This window comes from Zosterops lateralis (assembly GCF_965231275.1).
Source record: "Zosterops lateralis genome assembly, chromosome: 3".
Classification (NCBI taxonomy): Eukaryota; Metazoa; Chordata; class Aves; order Passeriformes; family Zosteropidae; genus Zosterops; species Zosterops lateralis.
Genome location: NC_139764.1, coordinates 49,412,343 through 49,438,689, shown reverse-complemented (window position 1 = coordinate 49,438,689; position 26,347 = coordinate 49,412,343). Strand labels below are relative to the sequence as shown.

General features: G+C 36.9%; 1 protein-coding gene across 4 annotated transcripts in view; it reads right to left on the bottom strand.

Annotated features, from left to right (window-relative positions):
• PEX7 (peroxisomal biogenesis factor 7) overlaps positions 1-26,347 on the bottom strand; it is a 47,051-nt gene that overhangs the window by 3,894 nt on the left and 16,810 nt on the right. For all 4 annotated transcript variants that reach the window (XM_083857985.1, XM_083857984.1, XM_083857983.1 and 1 more), the window contains 4 exons: positions 20,125-20,231; positions 19,612-19,725; positions 16,386-16,441; positions 10,117-10,216 (listed from right to left, as the gene is read on the bottom strand). In XM_083857985.1, coding sequence (XP_083714111.1) covers positions 10,117-10,216; positions 16,386-16,441; positions 19,612-19,725; positions 20,125-20,231 — 377 coding nt within the window. The remainder of the gene's footprint in view (positions 1-10,116; positions 10,217-16,385; positions 16,442-19,611; positions 19,726-20,124; positions 20,232-26,347) is intronic.

The following is a 26,347-nucleotide window of genomic DNA, read 5'->3' as shown; positions in this document are numbered from 1 at the left end:
TTTCAGACTATAATTAGCCCATTTTGTGTTTACTATACTGCACTATTATTCATTTTTATTGCTTCCTTAGCTGGTTCTACTTAGTTATTTGAAGTGCTTTCCATATACATCTAAATGGGTCAAAAAAACTCTTGACAATATGTCTGTCTATTCATACGACATAATAGAGCTTTCTGTAGCACAATGTTCTGCTGCATTGCAGTCTCTCAAATCATACCAAAAAACTTGAGTTTTTCCACTAAATGCTGTGTAGAAGCTGGCAATCCCATAAACTGCAGTTTTTTACTATTCTCTACAGCTACAGATCAATGTTGTATAGGCAATACTTCATATTTTTGTAAAGAAACAAGAAACAAAAATAACATTTGGAAAAAATCCCATGGGAATTCCCACCTGTTATGAATGTAATTAGCATTCCTGAAATCACCTTTGAACAAATACAGTTATAGAACCATTTAATCTAGCAACACTAAAAATAAACAGGGGACATTAAAAGAGTTTGAAAAGGATCACTTAACGATAAGTTGCCCGACTCATTGACTTAATGATACCACATGAAAGGAGAAAACATAGCCAGCCAACAACAAGAAAACAAAAGCTACAGTAAGTAACAGTGAATCAAGCAGCAGGAAGTCTATAATGGAATACTGATACCAGAAACCTTGATGAAAACACACATGTGAAGTACAGCAAACAGGTATCTATGGGAAACTGGGACACTCCAGCATGGCAGAACATTAAAAAATTAAATGGCATTTCCATTTCTCCATACTTTCTCCAAAATACAGCCAAGAGTGTCAGAGAAAGGGGGCAACTGTAAGCTTAGAGTGCAGCAGCCAGCATTCATTGATGGAGAGTGCCACATGCCTCTTTGCAGTAGCTCAGACTGTCACTGCCTCAAATACAAACAACTAAGATGAATCCGAAGATAAAGAGAAGGGCTTGTTCATGCAGCAACTTCATCCATTTACAAAATGCCTTCTCCTTGCATTTTGCCTTTTATCTTGTCACCTGTCCTATACAGTGGTCTTACGACAGTTGTGTGCCTTTCCCCGGAAGAGGGGAACGTGGGATATTGAATGTAAGTGCTTTAAAAGTATTTAGAAGTCTCAGTTCTCATGTGACATAGCACCATTTTTAATACATACTTCAAAGCATTTTAACCTTTTTTAAAAAATAAAACAAATGCTATTTAAATATTAAAACAGAGGTAGAAATTTCATTTGGATGAAGGCTCATCCAACACACCACAGTAAATAAATATAGCCTACTAAAAGGGGCAAGTTCCTAGGGCTTATATTTTGACCAATGAGATGATGTTACTGAGAGGTAAAGAAAATCTTCCTGTGGAGGGGTGAAGACAAAGAAAAACTGAAAATGGATTCACACTTTATTTGCACACCTGATAAAAGTCCCTGCCATTAGGAGCATGAAAAAATATCTGCCTTACTGGGGGCAGATTTTATTCTGAGATTCCAACAAATCTCACTGATTTCAGTTTTTAGAGGCTGCATGGTTTTTTGCATTTTGTTTTTTGGTGGGTTTTTTTTGTTTTGTTTTGTTTGTTTGTTTTGTTTTTTTTTTTTATTATTATTACAGCAGAGCGAAAGGCAGTTTATTTCAACTGTAAGGAACTGTATAAATTGTAATATCTTTATAATATTGATTATTTTGTATGTCATGCAACCTTCATTATCATTTATGAATACTCTTGTAGTACATTCTATAGAATGTAGTCTTACTATAGTAACTTTTAACTATTGAACTGCAGGAAAAAGCAGAATAATTAGAGCTTAATTGTAAAACAAGAATATTCTCTGTTGCACTGACTGGTAAACTACATCAAGAAATAACAGAGATTATTGTGTCATTAGAGGCATTCTCAGCCTGGTAATTTTCATTGTAACTAAAGCTACATGGAACAAAGGCAGCCTAATAAAATGACATTTATGAATTGTCTTTAATGCTTTTATTTCAGTAGCAAAACTGCAGTACCAGCATATACATTAAAGGTACTATACTGTTATTACTGCAGAATAAACATCACGCCAATTTATCGGCTAGTAAAGACACAAAAACAAGTACAAAAAATGAGGATCACTGTATTTCTCTTCAAGAGAGCCAAAAAGCAAGCAAATAAAAAACTGCAATCATCCCAGAAAGCTAACTGCTTGACTAGAAAATCAAGCAGTTCAACTCAGCTAAAACAGCTATCCTGTATTTTATTGAAATGTTTATCCTTGTCCCAGACTATAACAATGTTTTCCACCAACTGATTTAATACTGACATCCATTCATTTATCAGAGCCATTTCCATTGACTCACTAACTGATTTACTCCCTTGACAGGCCCTCTGTTTCCTATTCATCACAATCATCTTGCCTTGCAATAGACTTAGACCTTTTCCAGCACCCGAGGGCAATCCATTCAGTCTAGTGCAATTACCTGCATGACATTCTGCCTCTTTACTGTTCAGAAGAAGCAAGAGAACAGGAGAAAATTCCCAAGTTGGCCACTAACTTTTTTATTCAGAACTTGAAGGCACAATAAATCTGCAAGCCCTAATCAAGATTAAATATATTCAAAGGAACAACTAAAAACTTAAGAGTTCAATTACCCTTTATGAAAGGGTTTAATCAGAACAAAGGACAGCCCTCTCTAGATTAATATCTCCAGAACTGTCTTGGTGCCACTGAGTTTCCAGAGTGCTCACAATGAATCACGTGATAATACATAAATGTGCTTGAGAGAGATCCCTTTCTCAGCTTTTCCCCATCCCATTTTCAAATGAGACCTGTCTTTTTTTTTTTCTGTAGAAGAGTCAGCAGAAAAAAAATCAGTTCTTGACTCCCATTAGTTGTACTTCCCTCCCTCTTTTAGTTCCTTATCTTCTGTGCCTTCTCAAACAGAATTTAATGGTCTATTTATATCATTATTACATATTTTTGAAGGATCCTGAACATCCTCTAAGCTTGTGGGATGGAGATTAATTGAAGATAAAACAAGCTATTATGTTTGCTACTCATCAAATTATTTTCACAGGTTGAAACTAATTGGTCAAGTGCATAATGGATCATGCCTGAGTTTCAATTCATTCAATACCTATTTTCTTCTACAAGATCTGGACCACTATTGTGGCCTGTTTGGTTAGCAGTTGCCAGAGTGAACTGCATGATGCCAGCCTTTACAGAGAGTGAAAATTATGGGAATTTGCAAATAAAACTTGTTATTTTCAATGTGCAATAACACCAATATTTTTAAAAATTTACTTTTGAAAAAAACACACCTTGATTTAAATATTATTTCCAGTAAAGACAAAATGAAACAAACCCCAGAGCAGAACTTCTTATAAAGATCTAGGTTCAAACTAGAGTTATCAGAAACAGATGCTCCAAATGCTGCTTTAAAAATTAATTTCTTTCTTAAGGAAAAAAAGAGATCAAAGACTTGAGGGGCATTTTTCACACTGCAAAGATACGTCACAAAGAACTGATCTAAGAAGCCGAGAGCTGTCTCATCATTTGTTCTGTTGCTCTGACATGGGCAATGGGAAGATGACTTGAAGTCATGCCACACATTCCTAAATTCAAGTCTTCCAAGTGTGCTTTCATCAGTAAGTGGTAAAGGAAATGGAGATGTGAGTTGCAGGGTAGAAAAAAATCCTTTAAATCTCCAGAAATTTGGTAGCAATTCCTCTGTACTCTAAAAATTAGGAGGAAGATACCATCTCAGTCTTCCAGGAACTGACTTAATTGGCAAGTCAATTTTAAGTTCTGCAGAAGGTTCACTGGAATTGCAAAATGCCTTTCTGTGCTGATACTGACCTTGGTAACCGCAAATGCAGTCAATTTACATCAGTGAAACTGTTTTCTAATGACCCTATCCCACCTTCAAATTAATCCTTCAGCTCAGAGTTAAGTTCAGTTCCTTCCTTTTTGGGATTTAATCACAAGTAATTGTGAGCCAAACAGTATTTTCAGTAGCACCTGCAAAATCCCGCTGTCTTCCACTGAGTTTCACTAGTGCAATTCACCAGGACTTCTCAAACATTTACTGGTCATGCAGAAGAGTAACAGAATCCACAACACGGAGTAAAAGATGGGGCTCACAGAAGTAGCAAGTATTTGTAAACCATTGCACCAAATAAAATGCACAAGCAACACATTTACTGAGTAAGAAAGTACTCTTTCTCATCCTTCCCAGTACTTCAGTATCAAAATTGATTTTCCTCTCCAAACACTTGCAGCTTTTATAAAATTGTGATGTCTGACAGAAATTTCCAAACACCAAGAGACTTTTACTGATAATGGCAAATAGTGAGCATTAATTATTTACATAGTGAAAGTTTGATTTTCACAGTTTGGGAAAGACATACACTACAGTAAGCACCGGTAAGAAATATCCCCTTCTTTTAGTCCCTCCAACTCAGTAAGATGTTCAGATTGGTTTAACGCTTGCAGTGGTGAAAAAATCCACTCTGAAATTAGATAAGTAGGCTCTTTATCTCAAAGAAACTGCATCACTTTAGTAGCATCCTCGAGAAGGACCATAAGGAGAGACTAAAGCAAAGTACAGATAGTGTTATAATTATAGCAGTGGGAGAGCCACAACAGCTGGATGGAAGCTATCAGGTGCTTAGTAATTAGGTGAAAAAGATAAGAGCAAGTGAACAAAAGAAAAAAGCAGAGAATGTCTGTTTTTCTGTACATTTCCATAAGATGTAACTCCACTTTTATATGGAACAATCAACATTTCTGGGCCTCTTGAGCATCCACAATTAATTTAAATGAACAGCAAAATACATAGCCAAACAGCCTTACTAAAGACATCATTTGCATTTATATTTGGCTATACTGGTTAAGCCAACTTCTGCAGCCCCTCCTGTCCCTTCTGCTTCCTGTGTTGGCACAGCTAATGCAGCACACTGCAAAAGCTGCACAAAGAAGACAAGGAGCAGAACAGACCTGCACGCCAAAACCTGACAATGATCAAAAATTTCCCCATAAAGCTGGACGAATTTAGAACTAGATTTCAAGTTACCTTCAGGGCATGCAGGTCAAGTGAATATAGTTTGGCCATGGACTCCCTTCAGCTATTAAGAAATGGCAGCTTTAAAATTTTAGTGATGCAGGACACCATCAGTTTCATGGGCTCAACAGCCCATTGCAGGTACCTCTTCTCAGCTCTACCATTGCCCACCACAAGAAAGGAGCAGACTGTGGTTTGGCAGAACATCTGGTGACACCCCGCAGCTTTAAGGAGAGAGTGGAAGTTCAGGAAGGCCAAATCACAAGGACAGTGTAACACAGCACAGGTACCACACTGGTACATCACTGTCTCCATAATATGGGGTGTTGTGTGTGTCAAAGTTCAATCCCTGCCAGCAACTGAGTACCATGCTGCTGCTCACTCACCCCAACCCCACCAGGTGGGATGGGAAAGAGAACTGGGAAAAAAAAGGAGATGCAGCCAGAAGGTTAGAGAAAACAAGTTTCCTCCCAAACTTGTTGACAGAAATAGCTGCTTACACAGACAGCTGCCCTTTTCTAGTGCAATTACGATCCAAACACACACAAGCACAGTAGAAGCAACCCCTAAGTGGTCACTATTAGTGTTGTACACAAATTATTCTAAAACCTAGACTTCAGCATGCATTTAGGTAACAGATGGTTTTGAATTAGAGAACTGACACTTGGTTCATTCTCATTTGGAGCTGAACATTTTTAATTTCCAAAGGGAGCACCTCAGCACTGTACATTGTGAAGTCCTGTACAGATCTGGCATGTCACAGATGTCTAAAGTATCAAATGCTCTAAGACACTACGCTTCCTTGCAGTTTAGGAATATCATTGTTCATAGCACAGAAGTATAGAGAAATGGAAAGATTCCTCTCCTGTTCCCATTAGATACTTAATACTGATCTCAGCAGCACAGAATCAATGGAAATGAGTAGTTTATACTTTCCACTGGCTGCTTTACAGAGTTCAGACCAGATGTGAGGAGTAGCTAGAAAAGATTTTCAGACAAAATTCAGAGTGTTAGGCAAAATTGTTTTAGAACTGCAACAGTAAGAGCTGGGTATCTTTTTGTCCGTGATTTAAGAAATTCATGATACATATGTATTTTCTATTTTTTATATAATTATGGAAATAATTTCAGACTCAAGACAAGAAGGGAATGTTTACAAGATCTGTACTTTTATCTGCATTATTAATGGATTGCCTGATAATGTTTAAAATGAATTCATGACTCCCATATGGCATTTAACTACTAGAGAAGAAAAAGGCTGCTTTTAAATAAAGCTGCAGAAGTAACACCAAAGGAAGTTAGTTACAGCATGTAAACGTGAATGTAAACACAGCAAAATCCCAGGAAGAGATGGCTTAAAGGAGTATGATATTTTTATCCATGAGAATATTCACAGATCACATACAGAGAAAGTAAGAATCAGGAGAGAAGTAAGAAATCCATGAGCTACAGAGCACAACTCCACTACATGGTCTAGCGTTACCAGCTCTAAGCAAGGAATAGTTTCTAGCTGATTACCATTTTTTAATCCCTATATATATTCTATGTCTATCTAGTGTGTATAGAAGGAAGCAAACTTCAGTTGTTTCTCTTATCCCTAAACTTAGGAAAGAACTATCTGGTTTTAAAAAATGCATACTCTTAAGGTTGCTGACAGGGTAAACAGATTTGCTCAGTTCTTAATACTACACACCATCACAAATTTAAAAGATTTTTGGGGCTTAGGGTCTTGTCACTGTTTTCTTGTGTGCCTGGGCTACTTTGGCTGAAAGCTGAAGTTGGGAGTATTTTCTCCTGGAAAACATGCCTGGCAAACACTCACATCAGCACTTGCAGTTTAATAGAGAAATACCGCAAATATCACGAGGATCGTTTCTGTTAATATTTTGCATTGCAAAATGCACATTTTTCTACGCATCTGAAAGTTTGGTTTTTTGTCTCAAATTTCTATGAATCTGACACTAACGTTATGGTGGGGAAAAAAAAACCCTTTAAACCAAACAACATCTGACTTTTAAAATTCAAAACTTGCAAAAAACACCTACTTTACACAGAGGCAGCTAATCCAAAATAGATACTAGAATATTTAGTTAAGCACAAAGGAGTTTACTGTTTCATCTAGCTAATACTAGCTAATACTCTTCACATTCCTTATGACCAGATTGCTTTCTACATGTTCCCTCCCTTAGCCCAAGAATCAACTTGCCTGCATGTACCTACTCTCTACCTGTGTGTTCTGTTCAAAGCTCTATCTCTCTAAATCTCACAGGAATGTCTTGTAATTCCTAGATTACTAACTACTTAATCATAATATCTATTCTGAACACTTTCAATAGTGCAGATAATTTTTCCTTGACATGTAAAAAATACTTCAAGAATGCTGAAGTTCATTTTGCAAAGCCAAAGAAAACATAATCTCTCTAGACAACAAAAGATATCATTAAGAATGAAAGCAAAGGTTAATGACCAGAATGGTACTTAATTTGAGTATAAATTAATAGCTTGTCCATTATAAATAAAATACCCTGCATTCTCCCTGGATCCTTCTTCTCTTTCTCCCTGGAGGAGAGAAGCAGTTCAATCTGAAGCTGTAACTCCTTATAAAGCACACAGTGAAAATCACAAATCATGCAAATAAATGAAGAAAACAAATAATGGAGCTCATCCTCAGATTGATAAAGAACAGACACAAGACAACCTACATATCGGGAATAGCAGCATAAAATTCAAGCAAATAATCTTTGTTGGATGGATGCAGAAGCCAGGGAAAGACTACAAGTGTTCACACTGGAAGCAACTATTCAGCAGGTGTTCATAGAACCATAGAATGGTCTGGGCTGGAAGGGACCTTAAAGATCATCACGTTCAACCCCACCCTGACATGCACAAAGACACCTTTCACTAGACCAGGTTATCTGGCCTTGAACACTTCCATCTACAACTCTGGGTAACCTGTTCCAGTGTCTCATCTCCCTCACAGTAAAAAATTTCTTCCTTATACCTACCAATGATCTCTCAGTTTGAAGCCATTACCCCATGTCCTGTCACTACATGTCCCTGTAAAAAGTTCCTCTCCAGCTCTCTTGGAGGATCCCTTTAGGTACTGGAAGGCTGCTACAAGGTCTCACTGGAGCCTTATCTTTTCCAGGCTAAACAACCCCAACTCTCTCAACCTGTCTTTGTGTGAGAGATGCTTCAGCCCTCTGATCATCCTCACAGCCTTTCTCTGGACCCATTCCAACAGGCTTATGTCCTACTCAGAGCTGAACAAAGTATAGTCAGGGTGGTGTCTCATGTGTTCTCCTTGAAAAATGGGGGTTATGTTTCCCTTGTGTTCACTCTTTAACTTAGTGAGAGTTTAATTTTATGATGGATTTTTAACCTTCTTTAAATTTTTTTTTTCACAATTTGCATTTCTGTGATATCCAACCCTCAGAATACATTAAATCAACTCAATGGAAAAAAACAGAGGAGTATAAAAGCTGTTGAAAATGCCAAACTTCTGTCTGGAACGCACATTGGCACTCAGTAAATACGGATATGTACCCCAGATTTATAGATTTTGTGCACTAAGTCCAACATCAGACTTGCACAATCTCTGCATGGGCAAAAAGATACCTGAACGCACAAATGTCCTAGTGCTGATGGATATGCACACCGTCATTTTCCTTTTTTCAACATAAAAATGCATGTGCATTTTTCTTTCAGCTCATTATCCACCATGAAGAAATGGGCTTATAGTCAAAGAAATCACATCCCCAATACAAAGTGAAAGAAAAAATCTTCTCTCTTCATTCAAATCAAGTGCAAACCCACACCAACTTAATGGAAACCTGAACTGGGCTCAGCACATGCACTGCTGTGGGACTGTGAAGCCTTAAACGTATTGTGCTATGCTCACTGCCCCCCCTGGACCCAGTGCAGCCAAATCACATCTATCACTCCAGATGGAGTTTCAATCCCCAGCAAGTAGTCTGTAATTATTCTTGCCTTGCATGGATGAAAAATAACCTGAACCTTTAAAGCTTTTTTCAGCTTTACAAATTCCTCCATGTGGTTCACAGCATGGCCTTGTGTACAGTCAGTGCAGCACCACTGAAGCAACAGAATTTAAGGAACAACCAACTAGGCAGAAAACCCACCAAAGCTATCATTTAGCTAGAATGGTTCTACGTGCAGTAAGATAAGTATTTTGCCAAACTTACACCTTTCTCCTGTGTCCTTTTACCAGCAGAAATGACAATGGTTTTAATTTGCTTTGTCCAAACAGAATGTGAATGCAGATCTTATAATTTTTATCTAGGCTAAAAAAAATCATTTTACTGTGAATTTGAAAATAATCTAGATGCAAATTATAACTCTGGCACGTTAAATAGTGCATTAGGAACTGTTAATATGCTTACAGTAATTTTTGTGTGAAAACTAAAGGCTTTCTCATTTTAAAGTAAAAAATTAACTTCAGTTTTTCAAAGTTTCTTGACTAAAAAACCCTTTCTACTACAAAAAAAGAATCCTGTTTACAAAATAGAAACAACTGCAGCAACAGAAGGAGAAGGGAATCCTGACAGAACCAGTACACAAATAAGGGATACTGATAAAATAGGTTCTATTTATTCACATTAATAGCTGAGGGGTTTTTGAATTCCAGCCACAGATTAAGCCTCTCCTAGTCCTCTAAGCAGTATGCCAAACCAGGCCTAGGCACCATATGTGACACTACCAACATTTAACTTGACACTTTAAGTAGATGGAAGAAAGCTCTGTATCTCAGCTTAGCATTCTAGACTCTTCCTTACTGTTCTTCCTTATGAAACAAAATACTTCATTTCCCCAGAGTTCACCATGGCTTTCAGTTATCTGATTTTACAATGTTGTCTGTCCTGCCCTCCTCTCCTACCCAATGCAAAGAACTGCTTCACAAATAAAAATGGACCTGAAACGAGGTTTATTTGATAAGCATTCAGCCAGACTCACTTCCAGAACCTTACTGCAATTTGGTGACTTATTCAGGATCTGAGTTCTGCAGCCCAGCCATGAGCACAGTGCCTATAACAGGCAAGTGAAAAGCAAATGCATGCCAGCTCTTACCTGACCACGGTTGTGAAGACTTAAATCGAGACCACATGTAAATTCAGTATGATGCTCAACTGTTTCCAGCAAGGGATTAGGCTTGGAAAAGTCCCAGAATCTATAGAGAGAATAAAGGAGGGAGAGAGAGAGGAAAAAAAAAAATCAAACAAACCACAATTAATGTAATTGAAAGGCCATTTCAAAAATATAATGCAAGATATTGACAAATCTGTTGCTGGGAGGGTATTTAAAAAAGCAAAGTCATCCACTTAGGAAACATAACAAATCAAACTCCTGCAAAGCCATCTGCTGATTTGCATAAATTAAACCCCACTGGGTAAAGCCATCTTTGTGTCCTGTTGCAGAAACTGAGATCAAAGTTGGCACCAAGGAGCAGTCGTTGGGACATTATTAAAAGAGAAGAAAAAATGTAGGCTAGAATACTCATTATATTTCTTGATGGCTGAGGAATTTTATCCCTGAAAGATATTTGCACAATTTATGATTTTTCTCAGTTTTTGACAACATTAACTATGGGGTCTTTATTTAAATAAAAATTACACACTCATTTAGAGATCTCAGTCATGCACATTCTCAAATTTGAGACTGTGTTCCTGTAAAACAGAATTTATTATTATAATTTAGTAACAAATTTGTACCACACAGATCAGCTGCATTATACAGTTAATTCCACTGTTTCATATTTTTAAAAGGAATTTTTCTTTTGAGCATTGGTTGATAAAAAATACTTAGAAAATAACAATTCTGAGGTCCTCTACTTCTCCCAGCTACTGTTCCAATAGATGCAGCATCCATCAATGCAATTAACAGCAAGTATGAGAGATGTAAGAGTAGATGGGATTCAAATATAGGTAAAAGACACCTCGATCATGGAAAAAGGGATTCAAACACAGAACTTTCAGATAATAACACACTGACAAAACTCTATATGACAGCACAGAACAAAGATTTGTTTCTCTTTCTTGTGTTGTATATACTGCTGAGAAAAGTCCATAGGCTGCACAGCACAGCCCATTTTGTGGGCTGTCAGCTGTAATCAGATTTTCACACAGGGGTCAATTATATGTAACAATCATAGAGGTCTCTTTGCCTTGCCTTTATTGGGAAAGTAACAATACTTAACAAGAACAGCTCATTATCAGACCAACTACAGTGGAAGTACTGTAAGTTCAAACCAATTCAGGTAAAATAGCAAACACTGGAGCCAGCAGGGTCAGTTTGTTTAATATGTAAATGCTATTTCCTTTGTAAACAAGGAGAGTGGTATCAGCACAATGGCTATGCCATAGCAACAATCCTCTTAATTTTTTCCTAGTATCTGAGATCTAAAATAAACAACTTATTTTGCAGGAGAGAGGAGCAAAAGACCATCTCAGCATTTTCATCCTCTCACATTTGTTCATAAGAAGGTAAGGAAACAAATCTTGTTGTTTCTAAGTAATAGTGTTTGCCTTCTTTACCACATTAGCGCTACTAATTCTTGAAAGACAGATGCTCATAACTGAAAACTACAATTAAAGAAGATAACTTTAGATCTACATAAAAAAGACCTTCTGATCAATTTTAAAAATAGTTTGTTATATAAAGTCACGTTATAAAAAGTCAGAAGCAGCTTAGAGTTTAAGAGTACTGCAACTTAGTTCAAGTTCAACAGGCTGACTGGAAGCTTTGATACCTTTTTTTAACATATAAATAATTACTAGTGAAAGCTCAAAAAATGTTCAGTCTCAGGACTGAGAACCATTTATAACAAATTAATGATGGTTCTCATAACAACTTTGCAATCCAAAGTGAGAAACACTGTCTATAGCGCAGCTTCCAAAACCACCATGGTGACCACAATATTTTCCTCAGAGTCAACTTCCATCACATTCTGCAGACTGAGAGGGCAATGCAATTTTTCTAAGACACTGTTTACCAGCAGGATGGCTGTACAGTGAAGGGAAGATGCATTCACAGCACAAGTAGGTGTGCTTGCATTACTTCAGCTGTAAGTGCATCTACAGAGTTAGCAGCATGAACTTAAAAAATGGGCCAGATAACCACACAAGCTTTTAGGGTCCCTTACAGGTTTGTACAGCCTCTACAATCACAGGTGTATCATTTAAAACTGCTATTTGTATCCATATTATGCATGAAGCCACAACTTCAATCACATCTGCACTGATCACAAAACCCCAAAACCTATACGAGTGCATTTTCTTAAACTTTTTAATGCTGGAATTGTTAAAAGTGTAACTTCTCCATCATTTCTCTACAGTTTATTTGTTTTACATGTACCTGGCAAGCAACTCATACACTGCACATGAATTGCAAGTGGACTGCTTATTCTGAACAAAACATTATGAGAAGAGAAAAATGCCTGTCATGCTGTGGACTTTGTGCTACCCATAGCAATGTCACAAAGACCTGCCAAATCACTTTTACCAACTCAAATATAGTTTGTCCTGCGTATCTCCTGCCCTGTCCTCACCTCCACTCTACCCTTACTAAGTGCCCCTGCACCTTCACCACTGGCTGGGAAAAAAGAGGTAGCAAGTATCATTCCAGGTTCCAGTGTCTGTACAATGCATGTGTTGTGGCAGCCTGTTGCTGCATGGTGGGGAGCTAGAAGATCAGTAAGATTACTTACTTGTGGTGGTGAACTCATGCTATGTCTCTTACCCTCCTCAAGGCAGTACTTAGGGTTTCCCTCTCTTGCATGCCCATGAGTTTCCATGAAATTTTTAACAGCTTAGTAAATTTAGACTACAAGTTTCCTGTCAAATCTAGTTTAAGTTTTCAATAGGTTCAAAAGTTACTCCAGGAAATGATTCTATGAAAATGCACAGATGGAAGCACAAAGAACAACTCATCAAGTCTACAGCCTTCTGGGTAAGAAAAAAATATTTATGATAAATATTTAGTCATGAAAGATTTACTAATGCTCTTAGGTTACAAGATGTCTTCATACATCATATTTTTAGGTGGGTGTGAATCAGCTGTTTAGAGGCTGCTTTCCATAAATGCCCACTCAACAACTAATGCTAGCTTTCACACACAATCACACCAGCCACAAGTCACAGCATGTGGATGTATAAAGCCAAGAACCTTTCAAGAGCAACACAGAACCTGGTGTTAGTTTATTACATGTGTGTGATACACATCCTCCTGCTCCTATTCTCTAATTCCTGTGCTGACTTGTAAAAGTTCTTCCTGCAAACTAGAAAAACTTGTGTGAGAGCTTATTATCGAGCTACTTTTGGATACAGGCCAATCAAGGCAATGATGTTACTTTAGGCATTAACTGGGAACGTCTAACTATTTCCACACTAATATTCTGCAGGGATTATTTCATTACAGTTCCAGTGAAGTATCAACATTATGAAACAATTTGGGTATAGAAGGACATTTTCCATTTGAGGAAAATAAGAAAAAAAGAGCAAATGAGCAAACACACACCTTTTCACCTTGAAGAAAAAAAAAACAAAAAACAGAGAAAGAATACAAGGATAATAAGGATACCTAACTGAAGTGAAACTCAGTTTATTTTATGATCAGTCTTATTCTGTAAGTTTTCTTTGTCATCCAAGTTACTGAACTTGTACATAGTGATGGAGAGCTGGAGATAGTGGTTTACCTTGCAGTGTATTGCAGAGATGATGTCCAATATAGTACAACTTTTACCAAAAACTGCCTTTTTGCCTTAGGGAAAAGCTTCTGTGATAATGATTCAAGATTTGTCCTGATACCATCCTAATGAAGATCTATAATTTATCAGATCTTCTGTTTAGATTTTGGTGAGCACTATCTGTGACTAATGCACCAAGATTTTTTTATACTGAAGAGTCCAAAAATACAAAATGACGATTCCAGTAAAAGATGACACTGATGTTCTTCCAAACTGAATTTTGACAGAGATAACGTTTAAGAATATGCAGGCAGACCTAAAAAGTATTTCTGGAAATGTACTTTGTGTCTTTCCTGGCATTTTAATGATTCATTTGTGTTCAATCTGCTCTTTAATTAGCCTACATTTTTTCTGAGCTCTTCCAAAGAATAAGGAAATGGTATAGAAAATATTTGCCTGAATGAAGCATTTACTGGACCGGGATTATAAATCATTATACCAAGGTATATAAAAACTCAAGTTCAAATCAACATTCTCTTTTTCTCAGCTCCCAGTAAAAAGCTGGTAGGTGAACTAGGTTTCTTTTCAGTAGATTGACTACACTGCTCACATTCAATCATTATACTATTTGCAAAGGAGGAAGCTAAGCATTGTTAACTTTGTTTTCAAAGTATTATTTTTTCTTTTACATATCCAGTTGTGATTATATGCCAAACTAGCTGTACAACCTGAAACAAACAAAACCCCTGCCTCTTACATGGCAGTTTGGTAATCTGAACAAGGATTTGCAGCTGTTTGGTTGAACTACAAAGCTTCAGAAACATTTAAGATTACAGAGCTCCGACAATAAAGGACTGCTCCAATACTGTGCTCTATTCTGTTATCTACTATAAACTAATGCTTGCAGAAAATTCTGAGCTTCAAACAGACACACCCAAGAAGAGAAATAAATAATATCATAACTAAACTGCTATTGAAATAACACTGCAATGAACTGGGTTTTAAGGGACTGCCATGCCAAGCTATCCTATGAATCAAAATTCAGCTCCCCCCCTCCCCCAAATGGGGCTAAAAAGTAAAAAGTCACAGGCCTTTAGTAGATTCAACAAGATCCATAATTAATGCCATGTTCTAGAATTTCTACCTTTTTTCCACCTTTTATATATTTATCAAGGATTTTTACTCTTAAATGGAGCTGTGTGTGTATGTGTGTGGTGTACATGCATGTGCACATATGACAGGATGTGTATGTATGTACATGTGGAGTGTATGGTACTTCCAATAAAATGTGGTAGAGCTACCACATATTCTTTAAAAGAGATGTTCCCAAATTCTTATAGCAGCAATTTTCCTCCATTATACAGAATATTTTGCTTGTGACACCTTTTCCAAAGACTTTCACCCAGCCCTCTTTAGTGTTTGTTCACTCATACCAAATCCAAAAGTTTTAGGAAACTGTTTAAAATCTTTATTTCACCTCTTCAGTTCTGCTGCATCTCTCTAGTCATGACAAGTGAATATTTGAACAGAAAAATAAAGCCTCGAGTGGATTTTGTGAAGAGGCTCCCAAGCTCTGCATTTATAGACACAATGCTTTGTGAACTAGTAGCTCTCTGCATCTTTTCTGACAATTTCCACATAAAAAAATATCAGCGCTGAAATTGCACTAGATTTCAGTGCTGCATGAAGCACAGTAGCACCAAACCTGAAGGATATATGGTGGGTGTCAAAAAGGGTGTCAACATAATCAAGTCACTCCAATGCTTAATGAGTCAACTTCATGATGCAACTTTATATGATGTTATGGCAGAAGACTGGATAAATTTATGATTTAGCAACACATACAGGCACTGAGAATTAGCAACAGAACCCTTTGGCAACAGAACCTCTCTAGGTCTGGTGTCAGACCAAGTAGGACAAAACCAGAAGTGACATTACTAGAGATGATTTTAACTAGTGGGATAATTTTGCAGTTCTTAACGGAGGCAAAAGGGCTTCTCCCATTCCTTAATGTACTGCCTACGACATTCAGTCCATGTTAGAAAATTAAAATGTAGATCAAAGAATGTGACTGAAGTATTCAGGAATACTTCATAGTATACTGACTTATGACAGTGTGTATCTTAGAGAAATCCCAGTATCAAATCAAACGTTAAAACAACTGTCCTGTGAGATCCTCAGCAGTATCAGATATACTGAGCAGCCAGGAGAACTTGCAGAAGAGCTAAAGAGTTTCAGCATACCCACTGTGGAACACTAGTAAAGCTTCCTCAGATAGTGGTTGGACAAAAACTTTGTTCATAAAAAGCCTAAATAAAAATGTGTCATAGAAACATATGAATTCATCTAACTAAATTAATTTAAGAGGGTACTACCTTCCCATCAGACATTATCACAGTTGGATGCAGCTATGTTCAGGAGAGTGATGCGAAAAGGATTGCAGAAAGCATTAGACAAAGCAGATATTGCTCAGCAGAGTGACTGAACTGCCCTTTAATGACAAACCCAAGCATTTACTACATAGCTTATGAAGAATCCGACAGACACATTAACTGCACTTCAGTATATCCACTCTGCAATTGTCTGCAATTGCTATTGCAAACCATATTAAATAGGTCATCTTTCTATTTTTATCCAGTTAGAGAAAATACTGTACCTTACAGTAAAATCATAGGAGCAAGAGGCCAATATGGTTGCGTGGAATGGTGAAAACTGCAAGAAAACAAAACAACTTTTAAAGTTAAAACATTGTGAACATATACAGACTTACTATAAGTAGCAAGTTATCAAAGTTTAACTATTTAAGTGGTCTTGATTGGTACCACATCATGCTGCAACAAAGCAGACTATATCAATGTATTTTTCCCCCCTGCTTCTAATTACAAGGAATCATAGTATTAATAATCACAAGGAATGCTCTGTGGGATCCTGGTTTGCTTAGATTTCATTACAGCAGTACCAAGTAACTGCTGTGAAGTTAAGAAGTTCTGTAACAGTCATATAAACAGTCATTAAATTCTGCTTTTGGCTAATAGGCTGAGTTACATCTCGTTATGTTAATCAAGTTTCAAACCAGCTGTGTGACCAGTTAATTATTTTCAGAGAGACAAAATCTCTGCCATACGGTAGAGAATATAAGATTTACTGCCATCAATTCTATCCAACCATATTGAAGTTATTTATACAAATGGGAAAATTAGAGAGAAGTGGAAAAACTGAAGGCAATATAACCACATTTCATGATTTGCCCCTCTCCTGCAGAGCAATTTACAGGATACACTCATCCATGGATTCTTGCAGACTGGTCTAAGTACTGCAGTAAAAGGAGGATGCAGTTATGCAAAAATTGTTCATCTCAGCTCCAGTTTTTTGGCAACCTTCAATTTCCAACTATTTTAAAATCTGTATTTCTCAGCAGGAAATACAACAACCCACTGACATAACTTGAGTTCGAAATGCAGGTCCTCCACACCGTGGTTCATAGTTAAGTTTTCCTGCAAGACTTCTTCACAGCAACTACAAAGTCAAAAGTTAAGTCTGGGCTATTGCCACAAGTTAATAAGAGAGCAGTGTATGTTGATGGCTGCTGAACTCTGCTGACAGAGTTTTCTTTACTATAGAATTGAGGGAAGTGGATGCTGCAAAATTTTTTTGAGGGGGGAAAAAACCCCAAAACAAAATGGGTTCTGCACCTTAGGCAAATGAATACTAGACGGGAAGAAGTCTGATGGGCAACAAAAAACAATGGCAAATTTCCATAAACCCCCTTGGCATTTCCACATAGTTTAAGATAAAGCAAAACCATCCTGTCAGAGCTTTGTCATTAACCTTAATTATCCTAGAAACTTACCTAAGCAAACTCTTTCAAAATACTTAGCAGAGCACTACACATGTAAGTTGAAAACATTTGCATAATGTCTTTCTGCTACAAGAGAAAACTCTGCTCCATTTAATTGTAAGATACTACAATTTTATCATCTGAACAGCTGAATACAGGCAGAAGATATCACCACATCATCCATCCTGACTCCAACACATCCAAATATCTTTTTAGGTAAACCTGAAAACTAAAACTATGTTTCAGTGTAAGATATTGAAGCCATCTAAGAATGTGAGGATCAAATGCACGAACATCAGAATCTCCCAAAAATTACTCCAGATGACCTCAGTGCGCTGACAATGCCCAGTACTGCAGTGAAAGACCATAAGAAATTTGCAGGAATCCTGACAGTATTGTGTTGGGTAGAATTCCTTGCCAGCAGCACATCTGACAGCCAACACAACCCCTGAACAAGTGAACAGAATACAAAAGACAGGCAACCTAGGAGTGTGATTCCATGGCTGGTTTAAGCTAATTTCAGAGTGTACTGCTGCCAAGATTTGTGGTTTCCACTTTCGTTTCTACTTCAAATTGTGTGCTCCTGTCCCCCTCCTTTGTGTCACGGATTGCAATTGGGTGGTTGAGCAAGAAAGTGAAACAGCTTACTGATCCAGACAGAAACTAGTCACTTTCAGGGACAGGGTTTTCAGTCACAGCCATCAGCTGCAGCTTTACAATTGCTAGTGTCGGCACAACACATGGGAAGGGTATCAGTAGGGACAGCTGCCTCTATAGACGCAGCATCCAGGTCTCTCTCTCAGTTCATGGTGACTGGTAAGTTACACCACACAAGCAAAGATAGGCTGCACCACCTTAAAGTGCTGGCCCACACTGTCGTATCTTATGTCCTCAGGGGCCATGTCTGTCTTGAAGTGGAAGCAAAGAAAGCCTGGTAAGATGGAATAGAAGTCATGTACTCTCTGTACATCTCCTTTGCACATGGATGCATCTTCTCCTATGAAAAATATTAGAGAATAGTCATGAAGGCATTAAACTAGAAAAAAAAAGACTCAGCATCAATCACCACTGGGGGGAACAGGCAGGCGTAGCTGGGATAAGGAGAGCAGGAGCTTCTTATGTTGTCTGACCACTAAAAGGATACGTGATACGGAATGACTACCTGAGTCACACGCTTTTCTGACAAATTACAAACAAAGCACAGTAACTTCTAAATATGTTAGAAACAACCAAGGCCATGTGAAGCAAAATACCAACCCAGGATAACTTTTTTCCTGCCAGTTCAGAATTCCTAGATAGTATTAATAAACACACCTGCTCCTGAGAGGCTTTAAAAGGATTACCTACTATCTCCTTTTTCAGGAGACTTTGGCATTGATGCATTTGACTCTCACATTCTTTGCTGGCTTCAATATTTTACACTGAAACATAGTTATAGCTTTTGAGTTTACCTAGAAAGATATTTGGATACATATTTTCATTTAGCATGAAAAAAATGTCATTGTGCATCTAGAGAAAATTCTTATTGGTGGGTGTTCTAGTTGTACACAAGTCTAATAAAGTAATCTGAAGCCTTTAACGTATAAAGCTTCAAAATCTCTTTGAACACATTAATATTTTCTTTGTATACACAAAAGTATATATTCACAATGTGTTCTAAGTCTTGTCTTCTGTGAATATTGTCCCTTTGTGTGAAAAAGACAAAGGAATAGCATCATTTAAAAATGAGTAAGGGTATTTTCTCCAGCTCAAATTTCTCACGTCATTTAGCTGAAATAAACCTTCTAACCCTCTCTCAGCCCTCTAACACTCTTTGTGTAAATATACTGACTTTGAAAATGCCACTTACTGTAAAATCCCAGCAATCTACGAAACATCAAAATGTTTGACAGTACTAAACTAAAAGTTTTCAACAACAGCCACTGCAACATCTAAAATCCTGTGGTTTTTTCCTAGTTATTAGATAACATAAAATACTACTGGCTTCCAGAAAAATCTGTATAACAATTCAGTGATGGTCAATGGGAAATAAAATTCAACTTACTTTTACTCTTCTGATAGCATAGGTATGACCAAGTAAGACGAATACTGGTTGCCGGATGTTCCTCAAATCCCAGCCTTTCAAGCTACAGTCAACTGCACCAGTTACCAGCAAGTTCTGATGATATAATAAAAAATAAATATATCAAAACAATTTAATTACTAAATTGTAACAATGCAGATGTTGGATACAAAAGTTAGATAAATGAAAAAATACAGATTTTTAAATCATAAATGAACTGATGCTCCCAGTATGTAAATTAAAGAGCACAGAGAAACACAAACTGGTTTTCCACATTTGACTGCTCTGCCCATTAAGAGTAAGCAAAATCTCTTATCTTCTTGGGCTGACCATCTGTTAGAACAAAGCTCTTCTGGAGAAGTAATAGTGAATAAGAGCAACAAAGCAACTAGGCATATTTTTATAAAGGGAAGATGCAGAGATGTTGCAGGAAACCTCCTGCTATTTAATGAGAGTGGTTCAATTAAGAAAACAGTGGGATGAACGGTTTTATACCTCATCATATTTGCACCAGTCGCAGCTCAAGACCTCGGCTTGGTGGGCTGGTATCACAAGTTTGACTCCTGGGGTTTTCACATCCCAAATTCTTAAAGTCTGATCACCTGAAAAAAAGAGAAACTGATTCAATGTTGTTGCATTAGTTGCAGGATTCGGTTAATCCATTAGTACTAAGCAGAGAAATGTTTCTTAGCTGTATGAAATTCAAACGATTGCATGAGGACACCTATGCCAAATAAAACAAGCAACATTATAGACGCATTACAGAAGGTGGATTGATGCAAGAAAAGGTATCTGAACTTACTACTGCTCTTTCATTAGAGAAAAAAACTCCCTGACTTCATTTTATTACTAACACTTCCACTGTTTTTTAAACTCAGATTTGATTAAAAGGAGACAGGGTAAAAGACTTAAATAATATTTAATTAAGCTAGGAGACGTTTAAAAGGTCCATTTAAAAATTAACTTAGAAGATCAGAATCATGAAAAAGCTTTCTTTTCAAGCCATCTGAGAAGTACCACCTAGTCACATGCTTTTGGCACAAAGAAAAGTGAACAGTATTTGATATACAACTTATTTCAAAACTCCTCCAAAGAAAGAAAAATTTATGATGTATCTATCACCTGTACTCATCATGTACAAAGCCTGCAGTTACTCTCACTTATTGAAATATTGGAAGATAAAGTCACTCTACTATAACTATTACAGATATGAAAGGTAACATGTGCTTTGACCTTGGAGCACACACACAGAGCCACACACACACAGAGCAATGGAGCCCAGCTTAAGAGCTGTTAATCACCTGTGCCTCTCTCTTAACCTCCAGCCATAAATTTTCTTCTACCTTTAAAGATCTTGAGCATTTGTAAACATGCTTCTTCAAATTCAGTTCCTAATGGCTTGTAAAGACATCAAAAGCTGCATCAGCTGGACAGGACAACTATGTTTCTCAGTTTTTAAAATTGGGATCTTCTCATTAGCCCTGAATATTTAGCTTTGTGTCAGCAAAAATGGATTCTCTAGTTCTCTAACTTACAGAGAGAAAAAATTAATTAGAATTTATTATTATTATTATTATGTTCATTCAAGAGACAAATTTAATCACTAAAAAGTGATTTAAACACTCATGATTTCTATAGGAAGCATGTATGAATACTACCTAAATTAAAAGACCACTGTTCTACACTGATACTGAAGAAATTATTGGCATTTCCTTATAATTATTATTTTCATGGCATTTATATACAAGCACTTTGATGGTTTTAGTGCCCTGATGGTCACTGTCTGTAAAATGTATAGCTGGGCACAAAAATCATAGCTCTTTTCAAGAAACTGGCTACAGATCAAATAAAACCACCCCAAGAGCCACAGCAATATTCCTAATTGCATGAACTACTAGACTCTGCGGACTTCACAAAAAAACCCATAAAACATTTGGAAAATTTTAATAAATAAGGCAGAGAGAGTTTGGCTCACTACATGTGAGTCCAGCCTTTTGACTGTGGAGACCATGGGGAGCTTGCTCTGGTGTTGGCTGGCTCATCCTCAGCTCTCACAACTGGGAGAGATGCTGCATTCTTGGTGGACAATTTCCTCATCTGTAAGGTGGGAAAACCACCCAATTTCTCCCTGTTTTCACTCCCCTCCCCTACTGTCAAGTGGAAGACTGTTGCTCAGTACCCACATAGCACTCCTGACAATGGCACCCTGCAGCCAGCTGAAGCCTCAAACATCGCTACAGGGCTTATAAAAACAGGGCAACATATGGAGAGGAAGAAACAGGAGCAGCAGGATTTTGGCAAAAGAACAGGTAGTACGCCCAACCACTCTCCATTAGCTTTGCTAATCTGCTTGCCTGCAGAGGACAGTTCAGTTTGAGTTTTAAGTCTTTCTGAGATATTATAATGGACTTCTTAAAAAGCTTTTTATTTTAATTTCATCAGATAACATAGATTTGAAGGGGGAAACACATATCTCACTACAGACAGGATCATTTTCCCCAAGAAAATAAATATATAAATCCAGGTGAACTAGAATGAACTGCTACAGAGATGCTACAGTAGCATTATGAGGGCCAAAAGCATTTGGAAAAGTTATTCAGCCAATATCAATTTTGACACTAAATCTACAATTGCCCCAATTACTTCTTTTTTAATAGAAAACGCTGATGCATGAGAAAAAGGAAAAAAACAGTTATTTTCCTTTTTTTTTTTTTTTTTTTAATTTCTTTGAAAATGCTAGACTTAGCAGTTATTAATTCTGGCTGGCACTATCAGTGAGATGTTTTTAATGGAGTAACACAACATGCAAGTGAACCTTTCTGTGAATAGAAAAGCCTTTAAAGCCAAAGGCAAATCCAATTCTTTCATTTCAGAGGAAAAATCAGATTAATTTAAAAAGAACTCTGATAAACAGTGCAATCCTGACTCAGTGCACATTTTAACAAACTTTTTTTTAATCTCAAACTTATTTCCATTACATATATATATTTACGTTTAATTTCAACAAAAGCCGTAGTTAAAATTTTTGCAACTTCCACACTTCCATAAGTACAGCAAATACCGAACATGCACTTCCTCCACAAGATAAAGCAAAAGTTGGATAATAATAATTGAAAGTACAAGAAGAACACACCTAGAACAATCATATGCACTAACAGACACTTCCAGCTGACATCCCAAAGTAAGCAATTACAAAAGTACCCAACATTTCCCCCACAAAATATTGCTATTTTTGTAAGAAGAAATTTTTCTATGGCAACAGATTTTTACTGGTCCATTAGATAATTATGATTTCAGAATTGTTTATACATTATACTTGCTTTCTTTCTTTCTAATGAATATTTGTGAAATCTTGGACCAATCAATAAAACTACACAATATATACTCATCTATTCAAAACTTTTCAATTGATGCTAATCTACAAGTACATCATCCTTATACACAGGATAAAGATTGCTAATGTGAATGACAATGTCTGATAGTGAAAAGATAAAGTTTATTTCAGACTTAAATTTCATGTAGGTTTTACACTACCTGTTTTACTCACAGATGTATTTTACCCATATTTAGAAATCATCATCTCCAAAGTCCTGTCAGAACTACCTAAGCAATCATTTTCAAACAGTGCAGAGGTATAATAGTAACTACATAAAACAGCTGGGTATTTGGGAGGTTAATAAAACCCCATGAAACCTTAAACACTATCTGAAGGGGAAAAGGACTCGAACTAGGCCAGGTACAACGTTTTTCAGGAACCAACTTCCACTAGATCAGGAAGAGCTTAGAGCCCCATCCAACCTGGTTTTCCGTGAAGGGGGCATCTGCAGCTTCTCTGGGTAATCTGTTCTGGTTGTTCTAGTGCCTCATCACCCTCACAGTACAGAATTTCTTCATAATGTCTAATCTAAACCTACCCTCTTTCAGTTTAAAGCATTACCCCTTGTTCTATTACTACGTGCATTTGCAAAAAGCCAAAATCATCCCAATTGGAGTACGTCTGCAGTGCCACTGAATGATTACAGTTAATATTACTTGCTTACTTACGTGTATTTTTAAATACTAAACCAGATTGAATTATTGAGCCTGAATCAAAGAGAAAATCTGTGGGGGAATTAAAAGCAGAAACCAAATCTCATGACTCAAAACCAATCTTTTTATGCATGTTAAAATGATGGTGCTGATTGTTTCTATCAGAGATAATTGTTCTGATTTTGGCTGAAATAGAGATGCTTTCCTTCCAAGTAGCTGGTACAGTGCAGTGCTTTGGATTTAAGATGAGAATAACATTGATAACAAACTGATGTTTTGGTTGTCACTGAGGAGTGCTTACACCAAGTCAAAGACTTTTCAGCTCCTCAGGATGCCCTGACAGTGGCAGGGCTGGGGTTGCACTAGAAGGTGGAAGGGGACACAACCAGAACAGCTGACCACAGCTGACCAAAGGGATACCCCATAAGACATGGCATCATGCTTAACCTACAAAGCCAAGAGAAGAAAAAGGAAGAAAGAAATGTTTGGAATGATGGCATCTGTCTTCCCAAATAACAATTATGCATGATGGAACCGTGCTTTCCAAGAAAAGCCTGAACAGCTGCCTGCCCATGGAAAGTGGCGAATGAATTCCTTGAATTCAGTAAATGTTCTCTTAGTAGATGTACACCTTCACCAGCTCATTATTTCATGCAAAATAATTTGTTCAATCCTACGTTTTTTACAATTTGAATAGCAAACACAGAAAGGTGCACCAAGACCCCATGCCAGCCTGATCTATATAACTACAGCTTGACAATCCCTTTACTACACACATTTATCACCAAGAGACAAGTAAGCAGGAAGAGAGACTTTTTAAAAGGCAACTCACTAACTCAGGATTGGAGTTAAACAATGAGATAAACAATGGTTTTTAGTTTCAACATTAAAGTCTAGCACTCAACACAAGGGCTTACAAGAGTGGGACCTGGACTTACAGATTCATTTGTAAAGCAGCAAAGCTACGATCATCCAATGCTTTTGTCAACACAATAAAAATGTACCAGAAATTATCACACCTTGTTGTGGTACAAGGAAATGTTTTGGCCTGCCCTTTCAGTCTGAAAATTAAGTCTTTGAGCAAAGAATACAATTAATTGATCTAAATACTGATGAATACAGACACTGTCAGGCAGACTTCAAAACAGTTTCTTCCCCTTATTAATGAATTAAGATGTTATTAAAATTATGTACCTGCCCCAATCAGTAAACTTAAAGACTGATTTAGAAAGGAAAGCAGCAATAAAACTAAGGACACAGTATTTAAGAAAATAGCTATCAGTCATTCTAAATCTGGGCTTTGTTAAATCCAAAACATTCATATTTTCATTAATTTTCAGTGTTGTATCTGTATCAAAGAATACTTGCAGATAAAGGTAAAATGGTATTTATTAAGTACTGTTAAAGGACAAGTCAATACTGGAAAGGATGCTTGCTTTATAAACCACAGGGCTAAGCAAGGCCTATTGCTCTGCACTCATAGAAAGTAATTTAGTAGAATTGAATAACATTTGACTAAATATTACTATTGCCTGCATTTTTAATGTTCTTTATGAACTTCTCACCAATTTGCTCTCTGGGTTAAAAAAAAAAATCTACTAGGCAAATGACATAATGAGTCATTGAACCCCTTTAGCCATGAGGCTGCTGTTAAACATTCATGTCACTTCTTTAATGACATTTTCCACATCAGGGTGTTTTCAGCATAAGGCAGACCAGGGTTCTGGTTTGGTGCTGGACGTACACCTGAATATCCTGGTTATCTTATCTGCTCAGAAATTGTTACTGACATCACAACAGCCCTTATTTACATATCCAGAATTAACAGTTTGCTCTGTTACTATTCAATCCCAATTTCAAAACCAAACAAACAAACAAAACCAGATATGCCATTTACTTTCTTTTTCAATTGAACATGAAGATAACAGCATGTTAAAGTACCTCACACATCCCTGTAAATGTTAAACGGAAGTTTATTAGACGCTGAATAAAACCTAATTTAACTGAAGCAGAAGACATATATATCTTTTGCAATTCAATTGCATTTTATTGTCCACTGCAGACAAGCTCAGTTGTCCTGTATATGTTCAGAATGGAGACCTAATGAAGCAAAAAAGGCTGTATCTTGTATCAAATTCTTTTTCAATTGCTTTATATTGCCATCCTATGTTTCTCATTTTCTTCACTTGTACTCTTTTTCTAGACTCATAATAGCATGATAAAAAGCCATATTTCAAAATCAAATACTAGCAATGGGCCAAGTTGATCCTTTTTACTGTGGTTTGTGATTCTGTGTGGTTTTCTGTTTTCAGTGTTCACAAACTAGATAGTTACATGGAAATTAAACTTCTGCAGGATTCTATAGGAATTCAGATAAAGGCAGGGAAATGGCAGGTGTGTGGCATGCAAAATGTTTTTAAACCTTCTTTCCCCTTGTTTACTTCCTTTAAAAGAAAAAAAAAAAAAAGCGTGCACTGTTTTACTTACATTTAGTTTAATCAGAAGTATTTATAAACCAACATTTTTTCCAATCTGTGGTTTACAACATACCAAACTTATTTAACTTATATATGCAGAATTGAAGATGCTGTAACATGAAACAGTTCTCATTTTTCAAGCACTACAACTATCCTATTAAGATAGCAGTAAGTATATGGTTGTGAGTAGGTATGTGTGAGGTGGGATGAGA